Source organism: Limanda limanda, chromosome 8, assembly GCF_963576545.1.
Source record: "Limanda limanda chromosome 8, fLimLim1.1, whole genome shotgun sequence".
In the NCBI taxonomy this organism is placed as follows: Eukaryota; Metazoa; Chordata; class Actinopteri; order Pleuronectiformes; family Pleuronectidae; genus Limanda; species Limanda limanda.
The window spans coordinates 13410394-13435808 of NC_083643.1; the positions used below are offsets into that span (position 1 = coordinate 13410394).

At 42.7% G+C, this 25415-nt stretch overlaps 1 protein-coding gene across 3 annotated transcripts; it reads right to left on the bottom strand.

The window, feature by feature from the left end:
• Window positions 1–767: 767 nt before the first annotated feature.
• LOC133008965 (C2 domain-containing protein 5-like) lies at window positions 768–24209 on the bottom strand. 3 transcript variants are annotated; one of them, XM_061076352.1, is made up of 29 exons: window positions 23941–24209; window positions 23454–23562; window positions 22879–22965; window positions 22546–22717; window positions 22363–22458; window positions 21952–22107; window positions 21613–21850; window positions 19378–19538; window positions 16910–16989; window positions 14716–14827; window positions 10587–10701; window positions 10364–10471; window positions 10114–10225; window positions 9924–10003; window positions 9242–9428; window positions 8996–9160; window positions 8486–8530; window positions 7827–7967; window positions 7623–7686; window positions 7427–7488; window positions 7097–7195; window positions 6923–7012; window positions 6749–6827; window positions 6452–6544; window positions 5442–5474; window positions 5021–5122; window positions 2869–3062; window positions 2631–2777; window positions 768–2460 (listed from the first exon to the last, which is right to left on the bottom strand). In XM_061076352.1, exons 2-29 carry the CDS (start codon window positions 23541–23543, stop codon window positions 2335–2337), a joined length of 3234 nt encoding a protein of 1077 aa, XP_060932335.1. In that variant the 5' UTR covers window positions 23544–23562; window positions 23941–24209; the 3' UTR covers window positions 768–2334. The 3 variants fall into 3 exon arrangements, with proteins under 3 accessions (XP_060932335.1, XP_060932337.1, XP_060932336.1); XM_061076354.1 differs by lacking the exon at window positions 8486–8530 and having other exon boundaries at window positions 14716–14824; XM_061076353.1 differs by lacking the exon at window positions 8486–8530.
• Between the last annotated feature and the right edge of the window lie 1206 nt (window positions 24210–25415).

A 25415-nucleotide genomic window follows, 5' to 3' on the forward strand; every position in this document is an offset into this window, starting at 1 on the left:
ACAGAAAACTAAAAACACACCTCTTCTGACTGTACCTTGAATAAAAAAACAAAAAAAAACACTAACCACTTTTGAAACTAACACTTTGGTAGCACTAAAATGGCACTTCCCAATAGCACTTTGTAGTTTTGCTTTATTTCGAAGAAATTGTAATGTCTTGATTCTTGTTGTTCTGGGTTTGTTCCCTCGGGGTTGAATGCACTTATTGTAAGTCGCTTTGGATGAAAGCGTCAGCTAAATGAAATGTAATGTAATGTAATATATAATCATACTGGCATGTTTGTCCCTATTGCCATGATTATTTGCACTATTCTCACTGCCGAACCCGTTCCAAAGACGGATCAGAAATCGAATGGTGGTGCGGTTTCACGTATCACGAAGATCCCACGTGTTGCATGAGTTTTAATTGTTTGTATACGACTCAAGATTCTCTTTCTCTATCACAGCCTTTTGTTATGGTGCGGTTTAACAATCTATTTATCTTATTGGTGTTTTTTTTATGTTATTTCTAGAAAAATAAGGCCCTGACTGGTAGAAAGGTCTAACTCAGTTTCTCTACTTTGTTCTTATTCACATAAAATGTGCCTTCCACTGTTTGTTATTCAGGTACTGAGGGAATTTTTTACACGCCCCATTAAAGTTATAATTAGCTTTTGAAATTTCAATCATTTATAATAAAAAAACTGTAAATTATTATCATCAAAACCAAATTGTTCATTTTTACTTCGTTCCTGTTTTCGGAATTTACCAATGATGACAGCCTCATATCGGTTCGACTGACTTTATTGTGTAAGACATACCAGGCGAGCATACAGATTCATGGCAATAAAAGGTGGGTCTGCTTGCTGCTTGTCAGAAAACAAAAGCATCCAAAATATGTACATTCAAGTTTTCGACACAAAAATGAGAAGCTGGTCACAAACTGCTGATCACACAAACAGATTAGAGTACCACTAATTCTCTGACACTGTGATTCAAAACAGCATTGCACAAGCAAAGAGAGCAGTTGGTGTCTTTAGTCTTATGTTACAAAAATACTAAAATCTGATTTTAGAGAACATGTACACAGTTTATTTTCAGGTGGCACCCACACAAGGAGATGCTTTGTTTTCCAGCATTGGACATGAATGTCGGAGAACAGATCAGTAGCAGGACTATTTGGGACTTGGGAATGCCAAAGCATCAGGTCTCGGTAAAGGATGTAAAATTTGACACAGAGTGACAGATGTAATTCAGTCCAAATGATTTATGACTTTATTCTATGAAATGCCATTGCTCGACTCCAAGGGGCCACAGTATGTGTCTAAGGCTGCAGGTCTGCTTCATTTATAACCGTCTCCCACATGTAAGTGCATATACATAATGCCATTAGCTTTTCAGCAACACAACCTGTTTTTATTTATCAAACAGTGAGTACAATTCTTTATAATGGCTGTTGTAAAAGGAAGATTTTCACGTTACAAAAATATGTGCACATTATGCCTGTAATCATGGCTCGTTTGAAACCAGAAATAGAAAATAAGGTTGTGGCTTTGTTATTTGACACTTTCTAAAGAAATTTGGACTGACAACAGACACTGTCACAGAGAATATCCATCTTAAAAATCCATACAAAATCAGATTTGGACATAAACCTAATTTAGACATCCAAACTGCAGGTTTACCTTCATTGTTTGGACATTAGCTGAAAATGTATATCCCAGGCAGTTTTATTTTCCATCGTTTTAAATTGAAATACTTGTTTTGCCGGACATAGCCTTAATCTGTCAGTTTAGTAATGGACAGATAGATGGGTTCCTGATCTGCACGTCACTTGAGACAGAGTCTAACACTGTGGGAGAGGCTGACTGTGTTTTATTCATTTGGATGGTTTACAACTGTGTCCCTTTTGGCAAGTCCATTTCTCGACTCCTGCGATCTGAGGACGGACAGATTACTCCTAGCTGCCTCTCATGTCACTCGTGCGACACACAGAAAGAAGAAATGGGCCGATATACTGTAGCTGTGGGCCATATGGACGGCTGTAATACATGGGTGGAAATTGGATGCAGAGGGGTCCTTTGGCTGATGATTAACCAAAAGGTTTTGAAATACTCTCTGATCGCCTGTACAAATGGTCTCTTTAAACAAATCAAACATGAGGAGAAATATCCTACACTCCTTTTTTAATACAGGCTGGATGTTTTGGAGTGTGTGAATACTTGCTCTTTGTTACTGGTGGCCAGACCCTGGATGTTGTACAGAGATTTAAGGCAGACATAAGGGACTCATTTGGACGTCGTGTTCACTCAGATTGTGCGTCCTGCAGACTTAGGGAGGCGCAGCGTTTCATTGTCATGTAGTCCCATCAGCTCCGCTACTACAGGTCTGTCTGGTACCTACTGCTGAGGGCATGGGCTCCTGGTCCGTTTCAATGACACAGATGACGGCATCGCCACTAACATTGATGAGGCACTGAGCCTAGAGGAGGAAAGTTTGGATTAAAACATGTGGACACAAACTGTCAGGTCTGATGATCAAATAAAGGGGTGAACTGGCATTAACTAAACCCATTGGAGGGTTTCTTCAAAGTATTTTAAGTGTACAGAAAGAGATCTGTGTTTATAATGTGAATGAGTGTTGTGTAGTACCTGGTTCTTGTTTGGATTTTCCATCAGCACACACTCTTTCATGCTGTAGGACACGACTGCGTTACCTCCCAGGGCTGCAACATGAGCTCGAACCATCGCAAACACCTCCGCTATGAAAGTGTGCAGGAAGCCACTAACACCACCTTCCTGCAGAGGACACACGCGTACGTTTCAGGTTTAGAGGCAAGTCTACATTTTGAAAATACATTGACACTTTCTGCCATTGTGTTGCTCATACCTCCCGTAATGACGTCGTCTCTCTGATAAAAAACATGTTGATGATCCCAAGATATTTAATGATGCGTGTCCCGGGGAGGAAGGAGAGCGGCGTCATCTTCACCACGGTGACCGAGCTGCCTCCAAATGAGCGGTTGGAGCGCAGCGAGCGGGAGCGTCCCTCAGGCAGCGGACTGCTGCGCTCCAAAGACGAGACTGCAGGTGCAAAGGGAGCAAGGAGAGGTCCGGGAGAGAAAACGTGAAAGGAAAACAAAGGGGAGGAAAAGAGGAGAAAAAGAGGAGAAAAGGACAAAAAAGAATGGAGATACCAGAAAAAGAATCAATAATAATGGAAAAATAAAAGCTGATATGAACTCTGAAGCAGAAAGAAATGTGAATATGCAATGTCCGTGCAAATACGCAATCCGGTTAGCATTTGCACAGCAGGAGCAACACGTGTGAGTGCACTGACATGTGAGCAGGTCAGTCGTCTGAGTGTGTTAGATCCATGAGTGACTGTACATGCAATGGTCTGAGTGTGAGGTGCCAGACAATCACTTACATGCGTTGCCATGCGCGTCATGCAGTTGTAAGCAAACAGACAAGACATATACACAGTGTCTGCAGACAGAAGGACAGACAGACCTGGGCACAGCTGTGTAAGTTGACGTGTGTGAATACAGAATTTGCAGTATAGTGAAAGCACATAAGAGCATATTGGTGTCTTTGTGCATTTGTGGAAGAGGCTTGAGAAATGGAGACGGACAAAGACAGCTATGAGCTGAGCACACATGTATATGAGCCAGCAGGGTGTGAGAGATGCTCCATCATCTTGATGCTTATTCACGTGATGTGGCGTACGTCCATCAATCCAGGAACCTTCAGAGCTACACATTAGACTGTGGTTCACTTACTGTGCACAGGACTGAACATCACACCGATTCTTGCAGGATGTTGTAGCATTCGGACCTTGGATGATTTATCAAGGGGTGGGCGATATATAGAATATAGTCGATGTATCGCGGCTCGTAACATATCGCCACTATATAGTCGTTAAAATGACTTTATAGTGACAATTGTGTCTAAATTGTCACGTGGACGTTTTAAGCCATCAGCGTGAAATTCTCTCCGAGTTTCGCTTCACTCTTCTCATGCCCCTCTCACAGCAGACTGCTCACCCCCCCGGCCCATCCAGAAAAGTCTGGAGCGAACATGCGTATTTTGGTATCAGGAGATGAGGGAAGAGACTCAGAGAGCATCGAGACAGCGAAAGAAAGTGAAGAGCCCCAGCGAGTTTACGTGAGTGTAAGCGGCCTTCACTCCAGCGATAGTGGACGAGTGTTATGAGAAGCGAGGCGCGTTCATGTGAATCAGCCTGTCAGTGACTTTGTTGAACAGTGAAAACACAGAGTTTCTCTCTGGTCTACAGCTGCTCAGTGATCAGAAGGCAAGCCCCGACATTTATATTCGACTCAAAACCAGGTCATTTACACCAGGTTTTAATCCTAAATGTACGCAGATATCTCCCGAGAGGTGCATTCAGGGAGAGCCACAAATGCTAATGTCCGCTAGCTCAGCCACTTCTTGTGGACGTTTATGAATTTAACATTTGTACTGTGATTTAGAGGTGATTGCAAAATATTGTGATATATATATATTGCGTAATATAGCCTAAAAATATTGCGATATTTGTTTTAGGCCATATCGCTCTAGTTTTATCATATCTTTTGTTGTTTAAATTTTTTAAATCATGTAGTTTTTTCCACTTATGCAGATTCAGAAATGCAAATGCAGAGCATAATCAAAAGAGTTTCTCCAGTAATTGTCATCAAACTGCCTAAAATTCATTATTGGTTATTATTTGGGTTGCACACAAATAAATTACAAAAGAAATCACTTTTCTTTACATTGCGGTTACCATGGCTACAGGGATTTAAAAGCCAAGCTGCTGATTGGGGATCCCTCTGAGGGGCGGGGCTTCAACCTTCACACTCTAGCTCAAAAGCTGGTGCTTGGTTTACGATACTCCGCCCCCCAGCGGCATGCATGGTTGGATACGTGAGTGTTTGCTAGCTTGTGTGCGGGTTTGTGTATGTCCAGGTGTGGAATTGCTTGTGAAACTGTGTATTCGTGGGTATGATCACCAGAGTGTGCTAGAGACTGTGTCCTCCTACTTGTCTTAATTGATCCTCGTCTTATGGTGTGAGCTTTCAGCCTAATCAGCTCTAGCCAGGTGCTGCATCTGTCTGCAAAGGAACCGTAATCAACGGAGGCAGCTGGAGAGAACACACACACAAACACGCACGCCCATTCACACACACACGCGAACACACACACGCATACACGCCCATACATTCACAGACAAAACAACAACAACAAGACAGAAAAAACAAAAATATACAAAAAAAAACAAAAAACAAGACACGGAAAACAAACAGAAGAACAGAAAAAAAACAAAAGTGGATGAGGTTTGGGAGTGGTGCAGGATACCTTTGTCTGAGACAAAAGGATGAAAAGTCAAAAAAAGGGCAGTGTAGTTGTTTTGGTAGCAGGGAGGTGGGGTAGAGGGAGACTGTGGTCAAGAAGTGGGCTTACCTCGGGGTGAGACGTTGGTGCTCTCCACGACACCTGTCACACACACAAACACACAGTTTACTTTTGCACTTGACAGCGATCAAGAGGAGCTTAGGGAGATTTTCACCAAATTACAATGGAAAGCAAACGTGTTAAAAAGTTTTGACCATACGAAATCGACATGTTCTGTACGTCTACAGTAGAGTCCTGCACGGGTCCATTTGAAAAACTCCATACCCGCAAAGCTATGGACTGCTATCACATGACCTGCTACCTGACCTGTCACACATGATCAAACACAGGACTCCTTGACCTCTCTTTATGGTGGGGGAGTTGTGTTCTTGGGAGAGTATGTGTGACTTGTCGCAGCACCTGTCAATGTGTTTTCTCGATAACAATGTGTCTGGCTTGTGGCTATTGTGGGACTTTTTACAAGCAGGAAAGCTACTGAGAGAATATTAACCACTGGCTACTTATATCTTAATGCCATCCACTTTGATGTTCAAGTTAGTTTGGTGATGGTAGTGACAGTTATTTGAGGTCAAAGGTGGTGTCATACGCTTTAACAATAACACATATCCCTACGGCTGACTAGGCTTCATATAAGCCAAATTATCATTTAAATTTCGGTTTTGTCCAGAAAATGGGAAAGATCATAGGCACTTCCCGTCTTCAGTTCATTTTTACCCGTACCCAACCCGGTGCAGGACTCATCAGGATTTATCTGCTGTATATTCTGCTCTTACTGTATTCAACTGAATGTTTAGGAGGAAGGCGACTCATCTACACAACATCACACTAATCATCTGAATTCAAAGCAAAACAGGACACAAGGGGCCACATCGCAGTTCATTTACCTGCTGAACGAACCACAACCAGCTGATTTTGGCACAGTTTTGCAACTGGGGTGAGTAAAGAGACTGTTCCTGAAGTGTTAGTGGAGGAGATGGGCAATGCCTGTTAGTGAAAACTGGGCACGGGTAGCAAAGGATGTCAGGGAGCAAATATAAAAGAGAATGGTTAAAGGCTACCTGTGATTTTGGATAATGGCTGATGGCTGACGCCCGATGAGTCTACGCACAACTCCATTGGAAACTGGAGCTGCTCTTCTCCCTCGATGCATCCTGAAGGGGTACACACACAATCAGCCCGTCGTTTTAAGCTGCATCTACATCAATACGTTTTCATTTTATAACAGCATTTGAAACAAAAATAAAAAGTCTGGAGTTGTGTGGACGTCAGCAAAATCATGTAGCAGCTCTGATGCATTAAAAAAAAATAAAAATAAATCACCAATTCATCCAAAAGCAACCTTTAACCAGACCGACCTTTGGTAATAGTCTTGTCTGCTGGCTTCTCCAACATCTGTTCCCTGTCGAACGTCATGGCAACTGCCGTCACTGAGACCTGGCAGGCAGGCAGAGAGGCGTGGAAGTAAACTTTACTTGACCTCCTGTTTTGTAAGGGATTTCACAGAGGAGTTGTGGTCTGAGAATTCTTACCTGTATGAGTTCTTCTTCTGGCACTGCCACAGTGAAGTTGAGATGACAGAGACAGCAGGGGATCATGGAGCGCAACTTGAAGTAAAAACTCTGAAAAAAAAAAGGGTTGAATGATTGCGATTCGTCATTCAAAACACAATCGCACAAAAAACAGTGCCGTCACATCTTCCTCACCTTTAGCAGATTCTCACATAGGTCAGTGAAGATCTTGTTCAAGCCTTGGTTAGTGAGATTGGCATTACTCAACCTAAAGACCCTCACTGATGTAAACATCTGTAAGATAGAGACAAACCACATAAAGTAATCCGTTTTCCCAATGAGACTACAGCAGTCTTTTCAACATGATGTCAAAATTACAATAATTATGTACAGAATGTAGTTGTGTCTACAGGATAGAAAATGTCAGTACACAACTGCATAATGCATCAAAATGACTTCCAAAATATAATAATTCTTTAAAATTCAGATTTGGTTTAATTTGTGAACACTTAAGTAAAGTATGACCTGCACTCCTGAAGTCCAGTTAAAAATCCCAGGCATGATCTCAGTGTTGCAGCTGTAGAAACCTGGAGACATGAAACAGTGAAGATGAAGCAGAGAAATGGACATTTGTTGGAGCCTTGAACCAATCAGGAGACACCGGACTGAGCATGTGGAGGGAATAACTTTGACTTCTGTGGAGTGAATGGATGGCACATACCTGACGGGGGACTGGCATCAGTGAGGAGGGAGTGGATGTCCTCCACAGCATCAGTGTCATCAATCTATGCAAATGAGAGAAAACAGCAAGAAATACAGTCAAGTTGTAGTATACATAGCCATAGTCTCCTCTTCTGTTCTTAAGATTAACTGTTGATCCTAGAAGTTGCAAATGAATATATAAGGTATTCTTGAAGATCCTCACCTCCAGGACAAAGGCATCCTTCTTGCCATGGGAGAGGTCCAGTTCTGACAGTTCATCTGAGCTCTCCGAGTGCGAGCGAAAAAGTCTAGATCGTTGCCTCGGCTCTGGGATCGGAGAACCCACCACTTCCTCTGTCAGTTCCTGCAAGAAGAGGGAAACAGGATGTCAGCTAACTGGCTGTCAGCGTGAGGACCAGGTCACCACAGCAGCCCAGTTCTGCATCTCACATCTGTATAGACACAGTGTATAGAAGGTCTGTGTTAATAACACAACACATGCTCTCACTCACTCAAGAACCCAATCAGCTGGACCCTTGCACGAACGCACGCACACACAATTGGTGTTAATGTGTGAATTTGGAAGAATAAGAAGAAGTGCAAACAAACACACACACAATAAAAATACACAGGTGAGAGTGTGTGAATGGGCAGGATAGATAGTCATAATCAAAATACAACACATATACAATGAGTCTATAGTGGTTTGCTGTCGGGAGGTGACTATGGAGTGGATTACATATCGTCCTGCTCCCAAACGTCCCGAGTTAAAAGCTGTTACACAGTTATGGTAAAGGTGGTGTATTTCTGCGGTTAATAAGAGTGAAATATTTGTCATGCTTTGCTGCGTCTCACAGCAAATAAAATTGGCGTGCTCAGTACCATGTTTATGCCGCCGAACACTTCAGGGTCCAGGGCAAATAATTTCTTTAATGACCAGAGAAAGACAAGAGGGGTAAGTTTATCATGATTCACAAAAAAACAGACTATAATGTATGACTGCATGACTGACACTGAAACAGAGAGAATCGTATGCAAAGTAATGGAAATACTTCACAGTGGAATGGGTCTGTTTATGTTAAATAATGACTATGTTTAAAGTGTTAAAACCATTTGTTATAACAGTGTAGATGACACAGGTACAAATTAAAGTAATATGTCACTCCACTTCAAAATATATCAAGTTGTTGCAGCATTATCTCAGAATTTGTTAAAAACTTGTTTTAGATCCTAAAACCACAACCTGCTCATTTGTTTTGATAAAAGATTGCAATCCCTTGGCAGTGTGGAGTTGAAATGAAGCATTGTTTGAACCTGGGTTTGCAGTGAGAACCTGCCTTAATGGGGGAAGATTTTCAGACTTAATCACAAGACCTATGTTATGCGTCTTACCGGAGGGTTAATTTGATAAAGCTCTTTATTCTTGGCGATAGTGTCGTTGATCCTTTTCTGGATGGTGAGGATGTGGTGCTCATTGCTCATGTCGCCAGGGGTCTTCCCTGCAATCTGAACTCCCCCCGGTGCCGGCAAAGCTGTGAGGTACACTCCTGTAGCAGACTGAACACACACATTTTTAAGGCCCAAGCTGCAGAGAACACATGCATGGATGATTAAGCTCTTGACCTAAAATGTACTTACAGCCAGACCCAGGAGCATGTTCTCGCCGACACTGATCTGTATGTGTAGGCCAAAAAGAGCGTTCATGCTCCGCAGCTTCAGTTTGTTCATCAGCTGAGTGTGCAACTCGTATTCCATAAAAGGCAGCAGGTTGGAGATGGCCGTCGCATTCACTTCACCCTGGGCTTTCTTCTTCAAGCGACACAGTCTAGAAAACATTGGCATTAAATCACTATGATAAATATCTGTAGCTGCTTTCCCACATGCACTGAAGTGCAGTCTTTTCTTGAAATGAAAAAGTTGCTCTAGAATTTGTTTTGAACTTTACCTGCGAGCCCCCTAATAAAATGTCTGGAAAACTCACAGCAGGTGACTTCCTCCTGCATGCTTCACTCAGGCACCACAACTTATCTGAATGTTCTGGACATGATGCTGTTGCTATGAACACATCTAACCCAGACAATCTTTTGATGAATTCTTCAAATGTGCAAGACAAACATCTGTAGAAGGCCCAGATACGACTTGGCAGGAAAAAAGGGGATTTCAGGAATCTAGCTGAGATGAATAATCATCTGTTGCTCTGATTGTTAATATAGATTTGAGATTGTTTCTTTAAAGATACAATCTAACTGATTTAACTTTAAGTGTTTTTCTCACTGACATTTTAAATGGGTTTGGGGGATTTCACTGCAAAGTATTTTACCTGGCCTGGATGAGGCAGCCCTTCCCTGTGACAGCTGCTTCAGATGGCATGTCGATTGTGGTGAAAAGCACATCAGGAACCTTGAAGAGTAAAAAACTATTATCAATTCTCTTTTTTTAAACCAACTCCAATTTATTCTCTGGAAAACAAAATATGTCCTCTCAATTCATACAAAGAAGTAAAGTGAGACCTTTTGCCGTCTGCAGCCGTAACAGTATGTGAGCTGGGCAGGAAATGGCATGTTGAGCTCGTCATATGGGATGTGACAGAAACCACAGCTCGGTGGAGAAGGTTCATCAAACCTGGAACACACACCCCTTAGAATGAGTCTTCATAACTCAGTTAAGATAAACGAAATTACGCAACATTATATTTACAATAAAATAAAATACAAAACATTCCATTGACAATGCATCCAAAGAGATTCATACAAAAACCACCTGGGTTCGGTGTTTCCGGTGTTTCCGGTGTCGAGGCAGCCTTCACGCATGTATCTAGGATTCAGGATGGCTGCTGTGCCTGATGCTGACAGGATACACACCTCCTCACTGTGTTAAGAAGAAGGGAATAGCATGAGAACAGGACAAACATTGCGTGTATGAGAGATGCAGCAAACGGATTCATGTGCAGTAGTTCTCCATGTATGTATTTACTACAACACACCAAATGCTAGTGCGCTCGCTGTATCCCACGACCGCATGGCAACCAAGAGCTTTGGCATGAGATTTGATCTCTTGGCGAATCTCCTCCCACCAGGCGTCTCGAGTCTCTGGCTCATCTGCAAAACATAAACCTCTGAGTCAAACAGCGTTCACACATCATGTCTAAATGAGCTGAATTATCAATCAAAACCTCACTTAACACTTAAGTCTAGTTCAAAACAATACTTAATCCACTGCTGAGACGTGTACAAACACAAGAAAAGGTGATAGAGTCTGAATCTAATCTGCTCTCTAATCTGACTGATTTGATTTACCAGAAAAAAAACTGACGAATCAAACAGTACAGTTAATATTTTCTGATGGTTTATGGGGTAAATTGTGTATCAAACCAAGCAAAAAAACAACTATTATTCTGTAAAAAAAAGTTTGAGGATGGAAATTGTGACAATTATGATGATGAAGGCAAAGTCAATGGTTATGTTAGTTGTGTGTGACATTCCTGAAGTGCACACTGTCCTAAAACCTGTCTCTCTCTTCTCTATGACTCCTTTCAGTCAGTCGCACAAGCTGAAAGGATACTGGTGTGAAATACAGGTACCTGCTACTGTGTATGTTTTGGTCTGGTGTGGTATAGGAATAAAATCTTAAAGTCGGAAATAGAGAAATAACATAAAAGACATCGTTGTGCCTTGTGTGTTAAAATACTTCCTTATGTCAAAGGGGGTCGATCCTTCTTCATACTGGGGCTAAACCATGGTTGTGTTTCAAAAGTCTCACAAGGCTTCTCACTAACTTTTCTCAGAGTAAAATAATTGCCGTTTAATAACACCAATTTGATACAATCACAGGAAGCTACATTAGAGTATTGAGCTGCACCCGATGACTCCTCGACATGACATGCTGATGGAGCCCCGGAAAGACAAAGAAAAACTCAGCTGCTCAGTGAGACAGGGGAGAGGAATGAATGAAGGGGTAAAGAGTTGGAGATCAAACTGAAGAGATGAAGAGTAATGACTGATGGTCAGGCATCAGGCTCAAGAGGTGGGCTCCTTTTAAATCAGAAGCTGCATATCACACAGGCACAGGCTCACCAAACGTGCACTCTCATGACCATGTGCACACTTATGGGCATAGAGGGGCCATATTCATTCACCAGAGTCCATCAAAGCTGGTCTTATTTATAATCGTGCCGTAGTCAGGTCCATTCCCCCCAAACTCAAATTCCCTCCTTTCACCCCATCATACATCCCCATCCACTTTTAAATTTCCTCAACTGTCACCCATCCAATCAACCTGCCTTCCATCCATCCGTCCGTCCCTCCTTCACTTTCTCTCTCTCAGTATGAATACGGCCCAGTGAGTTAGGGATGCACATGCCCAGTCAGTGGCTCTTTGTCACAGAGTAAACCTCCTAAACCTCCTCTGGTCTAGACAGGTTTGACCACAAGGACGCATTAGAAAACAGTGCTGGGACGACGTTAGAGAAGAGCTACAGCTCTTCTGTGCAGCAGGATGAGCTGGTGGCGGCGGGGGGGGGGGGGGGGGGGGGGGGGGGGTAGGTAGGCAGGTCGGGGTGGATGGGGTAGGGGGCTCAGCGCATGCTCAAATCAGCCCAGCAAACACTCACACAGATTAAAGAGAGGAGAATAATGGCAGCTCACCGATTTCAGCATTTTTCACCAAAACACTAAGTGTTACATTTGTTTGTGGATTTTGAGGCTACCTGGTCTGTGTTGTTTAAACGTCAGTGTTATGTGCATCTAAAGAGGACAGAAGTCTGACTTCACTGAGCTGCCATCTCTCCTGTGGGTGAGAGCAGTAAAAGGGGGGAAATACCTGCAGTGATACTATTCCAGTCTAGCAGTTTGTATGAGCGCGTGTTACCCAAGGCTGGGCCAGAACACACCGTTAGTACAGAAAAGAGAGAAAAAGAAAAGAAGAGACAATCTAACAAACAAGCATGACACGACAGCAGCACACCACAGTCACAACGCAAAGACAGACAGCACTTCACAGTCACTGGGCAAACACAAACTTAAGTCAGGCCTACGAACACAATCTGAAAGAAGGAGACTGAAGAGGAAAAGAGGAAAAGAGAGATGAAAAAAAGCTTACGACCTAGCGATAATTTTGACAAAAGGACTTGAGGTGAAGAGAAAAATATCATGCAGCAGCAGTTTATCCGTGTGGAGTTTTCATTCAAACAACTCTTGTTTACATAACTTCTTGCCAAGATGCATTGCATCTACCGTTGTGCTATCAAACCCTCCTAAAGTGACATTTGCAAATAATATTTACAATATTTAGATTTTAAATGGTAGCGGTTTATGGTCACCAATTGTTAATCCAAGAAAAAGATAACGAGTTTGTGCCCATCACATTTAAGGGTCGGCATATTTGTGCACAATAGAAATGAAACAGGGACCCACTCATAAAAACACTTATGTAGGGAGTTACTTTCACCTTTATATCTGATCTGTAGCTAAAAAAATTAGGGCTGGGCAACGATTAAAATTTGTAATCGCGATTAATCGCATGATTTCCCTGATTAATCACGATTAATCGCATTTGTATACGCAAAATCCAATAATGAATTAAAAAGTAGTGTATAGCGCAATTTGAACATATGAACGAAAGTGCCATAACATTTGTTGTGCAAACACTTTTAACATCAGCATTTAATACAGTAGCAGTTAAATAAAATATTCAGTGTAAATCTCAACTTAACAATGTTATCAAAGCAAATACAAAATTAAAGGTCAATGCCACTGCCAGGGCATTAATGTTATCCTCTTCGTTATGAAAAATGTATACTCCTCCCTGCGTCTAACGTAGTCTGCCGAAGCCTCGCTCCACTCGCTGTTTCGTTGAGTGATTTGCTGATATCAACTGTGTGTTTTGCATTTAGGTGATATTTTAGACTGGAAGTACTCCGGTGATAAGAAAATTCACCTTGGCAGTGGCTAGAAATTACTTTGGTTCTGTCGACTCCGCCGTCTGGAAGAACTTTAAAATGAAAATGGCCATGTAAAAGCTCCGTACCCTTATCCATGGTTGTTTATCCGCCAATTATTTTCTTTTTTCCTGTTCCGCAGCAGTCAGCAACAGACTTTCACAAAATAAAAGCCTGACTTTCACAATAAAACAATAAATAATCAAACCTGAGTTAATGCGAGATAAAATAATTAATCGAGTTAACTCATCACTTGAGTTAACTCGATTAAAACGAGTTAACTTGCCCAGCCCTAAAAAAAATATATTCTGTGCATCTCAGCTCAGAATGTTTGGAACAGGGAAAACAATGTAAAACAATGTTTTTTTCCCTAATTCGAAGCAGAAATACTGTAAGTTTAATCATTAAATATAATAAATTATCATAACCCAGCCAGCAATCATGAGAAATCCCCTTACTCCAAATTCTCACACATCCTTTATTCACATTAGTCAAAGGGCAGAAAAACTGAGGACTAGGATGGTCCAACACCTTTAATAGGTAGAAACTTGAAAGGTAACTGAATAAAAAAAAAAAGTCTACATGATACATGAACACATTAGGATTTCAACACAGATAAAGAGCTTGTAGGGGGGTGGAGGTATATATCAGACACAAAAGTACCACACCACAGCGCCACCTGCAGCCAACCACAACACCACACAACAGATGCAGCAGGCAACAGACTTGAGCCATGCACCACTATAGCAACTCATCTACGGGGGGGAAGCACACACACACACACGCACACGCACACCCACAGCCATCACTTGACCCGCACTGACTACAAATTATCAAGAGGTGAAAGTTGCCCCTATCCAGAATTTATTTTGTCAATAACCCTCACTTAAACACAATTATGAAGCTATATAGCAGCAGCCTATCAGCTTGAACAGGAACAGCTTTCACCTGCTTTAGGACTCGGACATCACTCAAGTCTTTCACCATCATTTCGCAACACAAATCAAACAGATCAGGATTTGGACCACACATGAGAAAACACGTGATGATAATAGGCAGCATTAACTAACAACCACTTGCAACGACACTGGACAATCGCACAACACTGTAGGTTGAGGAAGGACCTCATTTTGTTTAACAGACAATAGACAAGCTACTTTGTGTGCGGTGAACTCACCGGGGTTGTGTATTCGGTCGAGTAGTTTGACAGAGCGAGCGCTGACCACTCCGCCGACATGGACCAGAAAACCGGGTGGGAAAGATGTCAAAGTGAAGAATGGGAACTCCTGCTGATAGAAAACAAGCTTGGTTACTTAGAGCAGAGGAAATCACACTCTGGACTTCTCCTGTATATTTTTTACTAACATTAACTCATAACTACTCCCAAAGTAACAAAGTCTCAAACTCTACCTACTGCCTCGTAACTGATGTTTAGTCTCAGGAAATGTGCAAACATGCAGCAAGGATAGAGTGTGATGGTGCTTCCCCATGCAAGGTTTACCCCCAAGGAATCCCCATCTGTCCTACTCCAGCCTACATTTGTTGAGCATTTCAAATAGATTTGGAAGTGATTGAGGAGCCTAGATACTGTGATTTAGTGATTTAATCAATCCTTTCAAATCTGTATAAATGCATTTTTAGGTTTGGATTTTCAAATGAAGGGCACCCACAAACACAGCAGGTCCCGGCTGAGCAGCAGGATTTTTACATGCTTCTCAGACTGGTCCTCTTCCTTCACTTAAATATTGAGATGCTAATCCATGCAAATTGAGCAGGAATCACTTGAACTGCCGGTTAGCATAATGGTCTCCATTCTATTTTGACCACCTCTACCTGAGGGATGTTATCAATCATGCAGGTAGATGTGATGAATGACTGAGGTCAGAAATCAGGTGGGACTACTATAACTTTCTTTCTTGTCCATTACTCTAGGAAGGAATCTAGAGCTTCTAATTTGACTGACAGCTCCTTCCACTCGGAGCAAAGACGCAAGAATGAAGTGATGAGATGAGCGTGCTCATTCCCGTTGTGACACAGGAAACTAAAAATCAGACTCTGGAAAAGAAGTTGGTAAAAGAGGGTCCGAAATGAGTATCTAGAGGGCACACACACGCACAGCCCCGTACCCCTTTCAAAACTGAAAGGAACACAACTCCTAGCCTCCCAGCCCTTAACCCCACATGTCTGTGAATCCTTTAGAGTGTAGCGGGGGCATAGCAAACACATGGACACGTAAAGGATGCTGCGTCGCTACACCCCAGCCTGCCCCCCTAAGATCTACAAACAGCAGTGGAGGGACGGGTTAGGAGTTGTTCAGGACCGGTTGGTTGCCATCGGCTGGTCAGGATGTTAAGAGGAAAGGTGGAGAGAAAAAAATTCACACTGATGGGACATACCCGGGCGTTTAACAATAACCCAGAGGAGGATGTTCCCTGAGTAGCACAAGTGATCAAGAGGACAAAGAAAAGGAAAATTACTTGCTCTTACTCAGACCCACTCCCCATTGAACATGTAACCACCTCACCAGTGTAAACTAGAAATCTTTCACCAAGAAAGCAACATGTGCCTTGTGTGGCATCTGGGACTGATATGCATCACAAACTGCAGGTCAAAGTATCACCTGTGTCGGATTGTGTTTATTCTGGCTAATTAATAAGGCAACAGACAACTTTCATGCCCGTAGCGGTTCAGAGTGGTATTATTGTTTGGTCATGAAGGTACTTTCCCTCAGAGCTGGCTCCTGAGGAAGTTGTCTACACCACTTTGGAGATAAATACGGGGAAGAGAGAAGTATGTATACTGTAGGTATATTGATGTTTTCAGGAAGTTATACTGAACACGCAACCGGCAAAAGCTATAACAACGATGCCATGTTGCACGGCATTGCATTGTTATAACGTAGTTTGAGTATTCTGGAGATGGATACCAAGAGATTATATTCCTCAGAGCTGGCTCCTGAGGAAGTTGTCAACACCACTTTGGAGATAAATACGGGGAAGAGAGAAGTATGTATACTGTAGGTATATTGATGTTTTCAGGAAGTTAAACTGTTATAACTGTAGTTAAACTAACGTAGTTTGAGTACTCTGGCAATGGATACCAAGAGAATTATATTCCTCCCGTCCCCATGGCACAGACAATAACATGGTAAATACATGGCTTAGAAGGGACCAATATAAGTGTGGATAGTGTAAGGAAAGGTTTAAGGCTAAAAGTTGTCCAGTTCTGCTTTAGCTAACAAAATGCCATGTGAAGTTCAGTAACACTGTAAAATGTCACTTTCTTTTTACTTTCCAATTCAGTCTCAAATGTCTACACATGGTGTGAGTCAATAAATACGCTTGTGATCATGTGTGAATGAGTCATCTTACCCTCTGTTCAAGAGCTGTCTGCGTCTGTTGTCTGAGAAGGGTCTTAAGAGGCCCCGCCTCCTTCCCGGCGCTGCCCATACCTGATCACAGAGGAGAGTCCGGCTGTAGTTTCATCACTTTAAACACAAATGTCAAAAGGACTAATATGCCAAGTCAAACAGTCAGTTGGTATTACATTGTAGTATTAATGCTTTAGTGACAAAACTAATAAAAGCAATTGCTGGAGCTGTGCACAACACCTTATGCTGAGATAGATAAATAAAACTGCATCAATACAGTAGTAAACCTCATCCTTAGACTAGCCTACTCTACTTTTACTGGACCTAGTTTCAGGATTGTGTCGCGCTGAAAAACATATCACACACTAATGGGACATGTAGGACAATCAGAAGTATTAACAATGGGCTGCGGGCAGTTATAACATGCATATTGAGTTAATGTTCCTGATATCATCATCCAAGTCGATTCCCTGCCTTTAACAGATGCCAAAGCAGCACTGTTATAACGTTCTGTTACTTGGTGACACACAGCAGTCCAACTATACCAGAGGTTGCCAGCAGCAGGTCCTCCGTGAAGGACACGCTTTTTCTCAGCAAAGTAGTGTCTGATTGGATGGAGGACATAAGGGGCGAGGTGTTGGCTCTGGGGGCAGAGCCAAGACTGCAGCCCACTGGGCCAGAACCAGGAAGGGACAGACTGGCTGTGGAGAGGGTTGGGGAGCTGGGGCAGAGGAAGATCCCAGGCCTGCTTCTCACAGTCCTGATCTCTACTTTCCAGCAGTTAAATACAAACAAGTTGAGGTTGCACAGAGGAAAAACAGAATGGAGCAGAATTGAGAATGGAGAGGCAGAGCAATGGGGAGATGGAGCAGAAACAAGAATTACAAACGAGGTTATGAAGGATGTGATGAAGAAAAAGGGGACACCAGCATTGAGAAAAAAGGGGGTGATGCCTCAATTTGATAGGCTGAATCGGTTTTAACATTGATACTGAACTTATTTAGTGGATCGGGTATTTAACATGATATGACATTACATAAGTTCTTATGCCAGTGTCATTTAAAAGACATTCTTCCCCCATTACTGTACTTACTGTAGATTAACAACTTAGCTTTTAGTGTCACAGGATCCCTGACCTCACCTCACCTTATGTAAATAAAGTTTTTGGGGAGGGCGATATACTGATCTTACATCGCATAAAAGAGATGGCTAGTATTGACTCAGGACTTGATATAAGAGGTTTTAGAGAATACAATTTTAATTGGTTCATCCCATGAACTGTATATAAAAGACAGACGAAATTAAGAGTCCCAAAAGAGAAGCTAAATTATCTTGATCACCCCCTTGTGGCAGCAGTGTAGTTCATAAACACTACCTGCATATTAGTTGACGGGACTTTTACCAAATTTAAAATTCAAAGTTCATGTTAAATAAATGCTTCTCAAATATGTTATCTGACATTATCACATTGATGTTTGTTGAATTGTTAATTTTTACAATCAGTTTAATTTAAATCAGTTATTTGATGCTATTACAACAGGTAAAATGTCCTGAATGACACCTGAGAATGACTAGGGTTAGGGTGTATCTGTGTATGGCTCCACACCATGATCGCTTCTGTGCAGACTGTGGCTCTAAATGACGTCAATACAAAGCGAATGATGGCGGTACCTGTATCTGGGATATATGAGCTTAATTTTTTGTAAAACAGTAGGAAATGCATACGCGTTGTCCATCTTTATATACAGTCTATGGTTCATCCCCAATACAAAGGATGCAGGTGGGCTTGTTAAGTTAACTTAAACTGAGCTGTTAAAGAAATGAAGGAAAGAATAGAGAAAAGTGAGGGAATAAGATAGGCGGCTGAACAAAGTGGATGATAGAGAAGGGGAAATAAGAGAAAGAAAAATAGAGGAGTGGGATCAAAGAGGAGGAAAGTGGGCTGCTGGTCCCTCCCGAAGGGTTGGTAGGGAGGCTCTGGTGAGAAGTTTCCTCAGACTTTGTGGCATTACTGCTTAACAGTGTTAAAATGGGCTCAGGTTGTCCTCGGGACAGAGTTTGACTTAGTTTACATTTGATCAATGATTAACCATAATGGCTGCTAATGAAGAAGTGACCATAGATCAGCAACAGCCCCTCATGAGACACAGTGCTTCAATTAAAACACAACAACAAGGGAACAGACCTAATACAGAGACCTAGTGTGTCTTCACATTATTACACCTATACTGTGAAGAGAGAATACACACCAGGCTGCTGCAGACAAGAGGGAGGATGGAACACAGCAAAATAAATATTGACAAATGCAATTTACAGTATTCAAATATTAAACTCAATCATGAAAAAGCATACAAGGAAAATGAACTCAAAAGAACTTCAAAATCTACCATCATAGTAGCACCAGAATGAGTTGTAGGGGAGGAGAGGGATGACAACGGGAAGGTCGGGGACAGGGCCAAGTGTTCTTACCCGTCTTGGGCGTCAAACTGAGGTCTGTGTCTGATGATGAGGACTGGCGGCTGCATGGCTTGGATGGAGAGAAGGGGGGAGGAGAGGAGGAGGAGGTGGGGAGGGCTCTGAAAGGGGTAGGCGGGCCGGAGAACGAGGGCAGATCCTCAGCAAATACCGGCCTGCCAGGAGAACATGACACACACGCGCACACACACACTCATCAGTCACCACGCCAGCCTCATGGCATTTGTGTGTGTGTGCATATATGGGAGTGGGTAGGTATTGACATTTTGAACCTGCAAATTGTTTTGTCTGAGTTAGGCGAGAGTGAGGTGCTACAGATGGCTGGACAACAAAAAAAGCAAGCGTGGGAAAGCAAAAAAAATATATCAGACACAAAGAAACACACACATTCAACTAAAACAAACGCAATGTGGCAAAACACAAGGTCAGATTCAACAAAGGATGATGAGCTGAAGCACGTGTCCCAGTGGAGTGAAGCAAAGGTCAGGTAACTGTTGGGAGACCATAGGCCCTTCCTCAGGGGTAAGCCACACCTTTAACCGTTTTTTGTTAAAGGTGCAGCTTGGAACATGACACCCCACCCTCATGTCGTTGGAAGGGATAGGTGGAGGGATTGGGGCTAGTATCAACATCCGGCTAATTTCTAATAAAGGTTTAAGGGTGTGCCCTTTTTCCTTTGCCTCGATGCCTCTATCTTCAACATATATCGCAATGACGAGGCTGTCAAACTTTCCAGACTCCAGCAAAAATAAATTCACTTTTCTCCTAAGGCAACATCTATTTCTCTTTAAACTTCCTCTCTGCCTTCTGTATCTATTACCTCCCCTGGCTCTTCGTACCAGTAAAGATGAGTGTGGGAACAGAGACAGAGAAGTTCTGGGACAGTCGCTGGGAGCTGCAGGCAGAATGCACTGGGCTGTTGTGGGTGGAGCGGCATCCGTGGGCAAGGGGAGACCTGGGCCGATCAGCACGTAGAGAGAGAGAGAGAGAGAAAGGAGCACGGAGAGGAGGGATTTTGAAAACGAGCAGCGAGAAACGATCCCGGTCCGAATGGTAGCCAGAGAGAGGAAGAAAAGAGATGCACAACAACAAACAACACCACACCATCGCAACAGAGTGACAAAAGAGACACAAAGGAAAAGAACAGAAAAGAGGGTTTTTAACTCTCTCCCTCTCTTTGCCGCTGTTATTCCATTTAAAGCCATGTGAAAGCAGAAGGCAATGCATGCACAGCTTTCAGCTACGGATCTCAGTCTCACACAAACATACACAGCAGGAATGCAAACACAGCAAAGGGCAACAGGCACATACATGTAAATCAACAGAACACTAACAGCAGCAATGTTGACGATGGAATGGTTAGCAAAAGTGTCACAATTTGATGCTTCTCTCCGTTTTATGTTATTGTGTAATGTTTTAGTTTGGCCTATAGGTCAGACAAAAGAAGCAATCTGAAGACTTAATTTTGAACTCTGTGATTATAGACTGACCTGTATTTATTAACTTACATTTATTAAACCAGATTCTATCCCACCAAGCTCAATTTTGTAAATACCTGTCTATTTCCAGTCATTCCCAACCGTCATCACAAATTGTTTTCTCATTAAAACCTCAGAAGTAACGTAAGGGTGCCATTAAAGCCATAACCAAAAGGTGTGTATATGCCTGATTCACACCATCTCAAACAGATATAAATGCAAATAAGAGGCACACATGCAGCTTACAGTATCAGGAGGAAATCACAAACTCAGCAGTCAGGGTTAGGACAACAGAAGTCGGTGAAGGGACACACACTACTAGAGGCTGAGCAGAAACACGTGCACTCGTGCTCTCGTTACTCACTAAAAGCAGTCGAACATGCAGAGGTAGGGCAGAAAAGCCATGCAAGAGCAGCCTACAAGAGCTGACAAGGGACAAGGAGGGGGGTGAGGATGGATGTGTGTGTACTGTTCATGTGTGTGTCTCAGGTTATGTCATGTGCTGTTAATTTCATGGGACAACACATATGAAAAAAATTGACACACAAACCACGAATAGGGGAGTAAAAGATACTGAGACACACACATGAGTAACTGCGAGACTACACACAGACTAACATATAGTTTATTTCCTCCACACAGTCTCCCTCTCATGCACACTGCATCCTCTTTCTCCATTTTCACAAACTAGATTTGCAATGGAGTATAAAACAAAGCAGGATTCATGCATGTGCTTCTGGTTCATACTCACTCCTTTCCATCCTTAGAAGGGGAATTGCAGGCATTGGAAGCAGGGGCTGTGCTTGGGTGCACGTGTGTGTTGGTGTTCGGGGCACTTCCAGTGCTGACTTTGTCCAGTGTGCAGCCAGTGCCTATGGCCCGGACCACCAGGCCGGACTCTCCCTCCAGATCGAAACACTGCAAGTAGCCCACTACTGCATTCCCGCCCATCTCCAGTACCTTGAGCCCTATCTTCCTCTGCAGCTCTCCTAAATAGTAATAACACACATGAGGGTGAGTGGGATGGAAGTGCATGATCAATTCTTCTTCTTGCCCATTGACATGAAAAGATCACAATGAACATTCTTACCAGACATAAGAGAGATGAGCCTCTGACGAGCCTCATTGGAGGCGCGAGGAGTTCTGATACGGTCGATCCACTGGTATTCTGGATCTTCATTCACTACAAGTTCCTCCACAAAGCCGTGCACCATTGACACTCGGTAGCATCGTGGAATAGCTGTGGCTGTAGAAATTTAAATAAACATCACTTAGGGACCGAATTTCAAGCCAAGTCTTTTATTCAACCATTATTCTATTTTAAGAACATATAGAGAAACCTCAGCTCTATAACTCTTAGCATCTTTCGTGCATTGATTTGTACATAAAAGCCCTGTGTGCCATCTCACGACTCTGCACTTCATGCATTAAAATTGTGTCTAATGATGTATCTTAAAACTCTAAACAAACAACTGTGAACCACAAGTCAAGTCGGACGTACTGCAGAAGAACTTAACCCCGCAGGAGGACTGTCTGAAGCGGTTCAGATCATTGAAGAGCTCCACCTTGACGAGGACGTTGATCTCCCCTCGAATTCCTGATTGCAAATAATGAACAGAAATACATATAGTGGGAAATAAACAAACATTGGGATTATTATGGTCCTATAGTTCAATTGTCGTACCGTGGATGGTGTCATAGATGGGAAACCAGCCAGAGATGACAGAGGCGGCCTCATTGCACAGGAGCGGGTCAATGTCAATGTAAACTTTCCCTATGGCATCATTAGCACTGTATGTGTCATGGTCCAACACTGTGATCTGCAATGGCTCATCCTGCAAGTCCTCATCATCCACCTAGTCAGCGAGAGAAAGAAAGGGAAAGAACACGAAGGGCTTAGAGTGTAGCAGATGTTAGAAATGCTCATAATTTACTTTGATGATCGGATATCTCAGGACAGATGTTAATTCCAGGTCCACAGGGTCGGTGTGATGCGTTAAAACATTACAACCTTTACCTCAAATTTGAACCATTCCGAGTTCCACTGTGGGTTGAGGGATTTTGGACATACATCTGTTTTGAACGTTGTGTTGCCGAACTTAACCTGGGAAATAAAAGGGCACAGGAGAAATCCTTTGAATACACAATTTTCTGTTTCGAGTCATGATGATGTACCTTACATAGTTATAACAAACATTAAAGGTGCAGTGTGTAGAATCTTGTGACATCTGAAGCTGTCAGATACCCCTCACCTCACCCTCCCCTTCCAAACATTAAAAATAACCTGTGGTAGCCTTAGGTTGTGATAAAAACTCAAAAGGTTTATAGTTTTTCCAGTTTGGGCTACTGTAAAAAACATGGCAGCCTCCCTAGAAGGAAACCTACTACCAATGTAAATATAAAATATGTAAATAATAAAGACTCTATCCTAGGGTAAAGAAAACACTGGTGAAAACATTACTAGGGTTTATTCTATATTCAATTTCTGCCAATAGACCCCTTTCACTTACATCTAACACACTGAACCTTTAAGTATATGCAGTCACTGATCTATACGTCAACAAGCCTGGTAGACCAAGCACCTCCACTCACTTCTACAAAAGCATCAGTAAGATCACTGGCTCGGTCCATCACAGGCAAGTGACGTCCTGCCACGATCTTGGCTTTCAGTTTCCCAGGCATGATTACAATAGTAGTCGATCTGTGGAGAAACAACAACCTGCTGTCAGTAACAACAGTGGAGAATCCTTCCAGGGGCATGTGTTGTTGACAGTTCGGAGAGCAACCCCCTCACCCCCCCCCCCCTTCCGGCTAATGAAGCTAGCTTCACTCAGCTAACGCTCCTAGCTTAACTTTAAAACAGCGACTCTGCTAGTTAGCTGAGATTACGCTAGCACAGCAGGGCTAGCAAGGAAAGCCACTTAGCGTTGACTGCATTGCGGGAGGCAACACTCTCTTTAGCTCTACCTGATCATCGGCCATGTTTTGACATTCCCACAGCAAAGCCACCAACACCCACCACCCACCGGACAACAACATCATGTTTGCCCCTCGCAGCGGCAGCAGCTTCCCGTCTTACCGGCGCTGGGGGTCTCAACAGGCGGCTGTCAAAGCGTCGTTGGTGGGACACGATGGACACGATCGATGACAGCCCGCCGCTCCTCTGACCTCCGGGTCTCTGCCATCACACGACACGCTGGTCCCCGCTGCACCAAGTGTGTCTCCAGTGAGAAATGTCCACCAGCTGATACCACAGGCAATATATACTGTTACTGCAGTACAGCGGGTGGTAATACCCTCGGTACAGACACACCGACCAGGTCAGCTAGGCTAGCTTGATTAGCGTGTGGTGGTGAGTGAATGGATGTTCAAGGTTTGGCGTGAGCTGCGTTCACGACACATCGTAAACTAGGACTTTACAGTAAAAAAAAAAAACAGTAAAGGCCCAATTCTTCAAAAAACTAAAAACTTCATTTTAAAGAAACATTCTAACCGAAAAGACTAATACAAGATATAAATAGGAATTTAAAACATTAATAGTATATTTTAAACGTGTTGTACTGTCTCGAGTAGCAACGCAATGAAATCGGACTAAATTCCCAATAGTACGTAAAGGCAGCGTCGGGGTTTGACTCAGACATGCGCAACATAAACAACCTGGTTTGAAGATTAATGCAACTACTACTACTTCTACTAATAATAATTCATAATAAAGTAACAAATTGTTTTACAAGTCAGGAGAATAAAATAGCATAACATGCGGGGAAAATAGAATAATAGGATATATATAAAATTATAAATGTATAAGATTAGTCAGTGAAAATAAAAGATTAGAATGACACTGATTTCTTTCTTCATCTTTGACTCTAACCGCAGTCTGTCACCGCAGCGTGTCTGTTCACACAGGGAGCCCATCCAGGAGGATGTTTTAGATGCTGGCTTGCCTGTCCACGGAGCCACGGATGGTGACATCAGCAAATGTCCCTACTATGCTGCCAAAATGAGTAGGTTGTTATACTTCTCTTTCTATGCATCATGCTGCTATGATGAACTGTTGTGAGGTTGTTGTTGTCAAGGTTTGTTTTTGTCTTTTTGTGCATCCAGCGGCGTCGAGTGGAACGGCATATGCAAGTCAACTCGCCATGGCCGACCTCCGACACCCAACGGGACAGGTTCTGTTTGTGACTTGGATTGCTGCTCTGGCTGGATTCGCTGCATGGTGTCTGATGTGATCCCGCCTCCAGCCTGTCATTTTGATGCTGAGAGAGGGAGAGGGAGGAGAACCATTGAAGGAAGGCGAATAAGGAGATTGAGACCATTTCATAGTTTAATACAAACATTCTTTAGGGGTCCAAGCTAATTCAATATTGCACTTAAAAACTGTGACTGGCTATACAGCTGACAATGATGCACCTACAGTATATACAATACACTGTTACACAAGTACAGTTCTTCTTTTTAAATCCATTCTCACATTTTGTAATTCATACTTGGCCTCCAGAAAATTGGTACATGTGCACAAGTGATAGGAATCCGAAGCTGTTTTTCAAGACA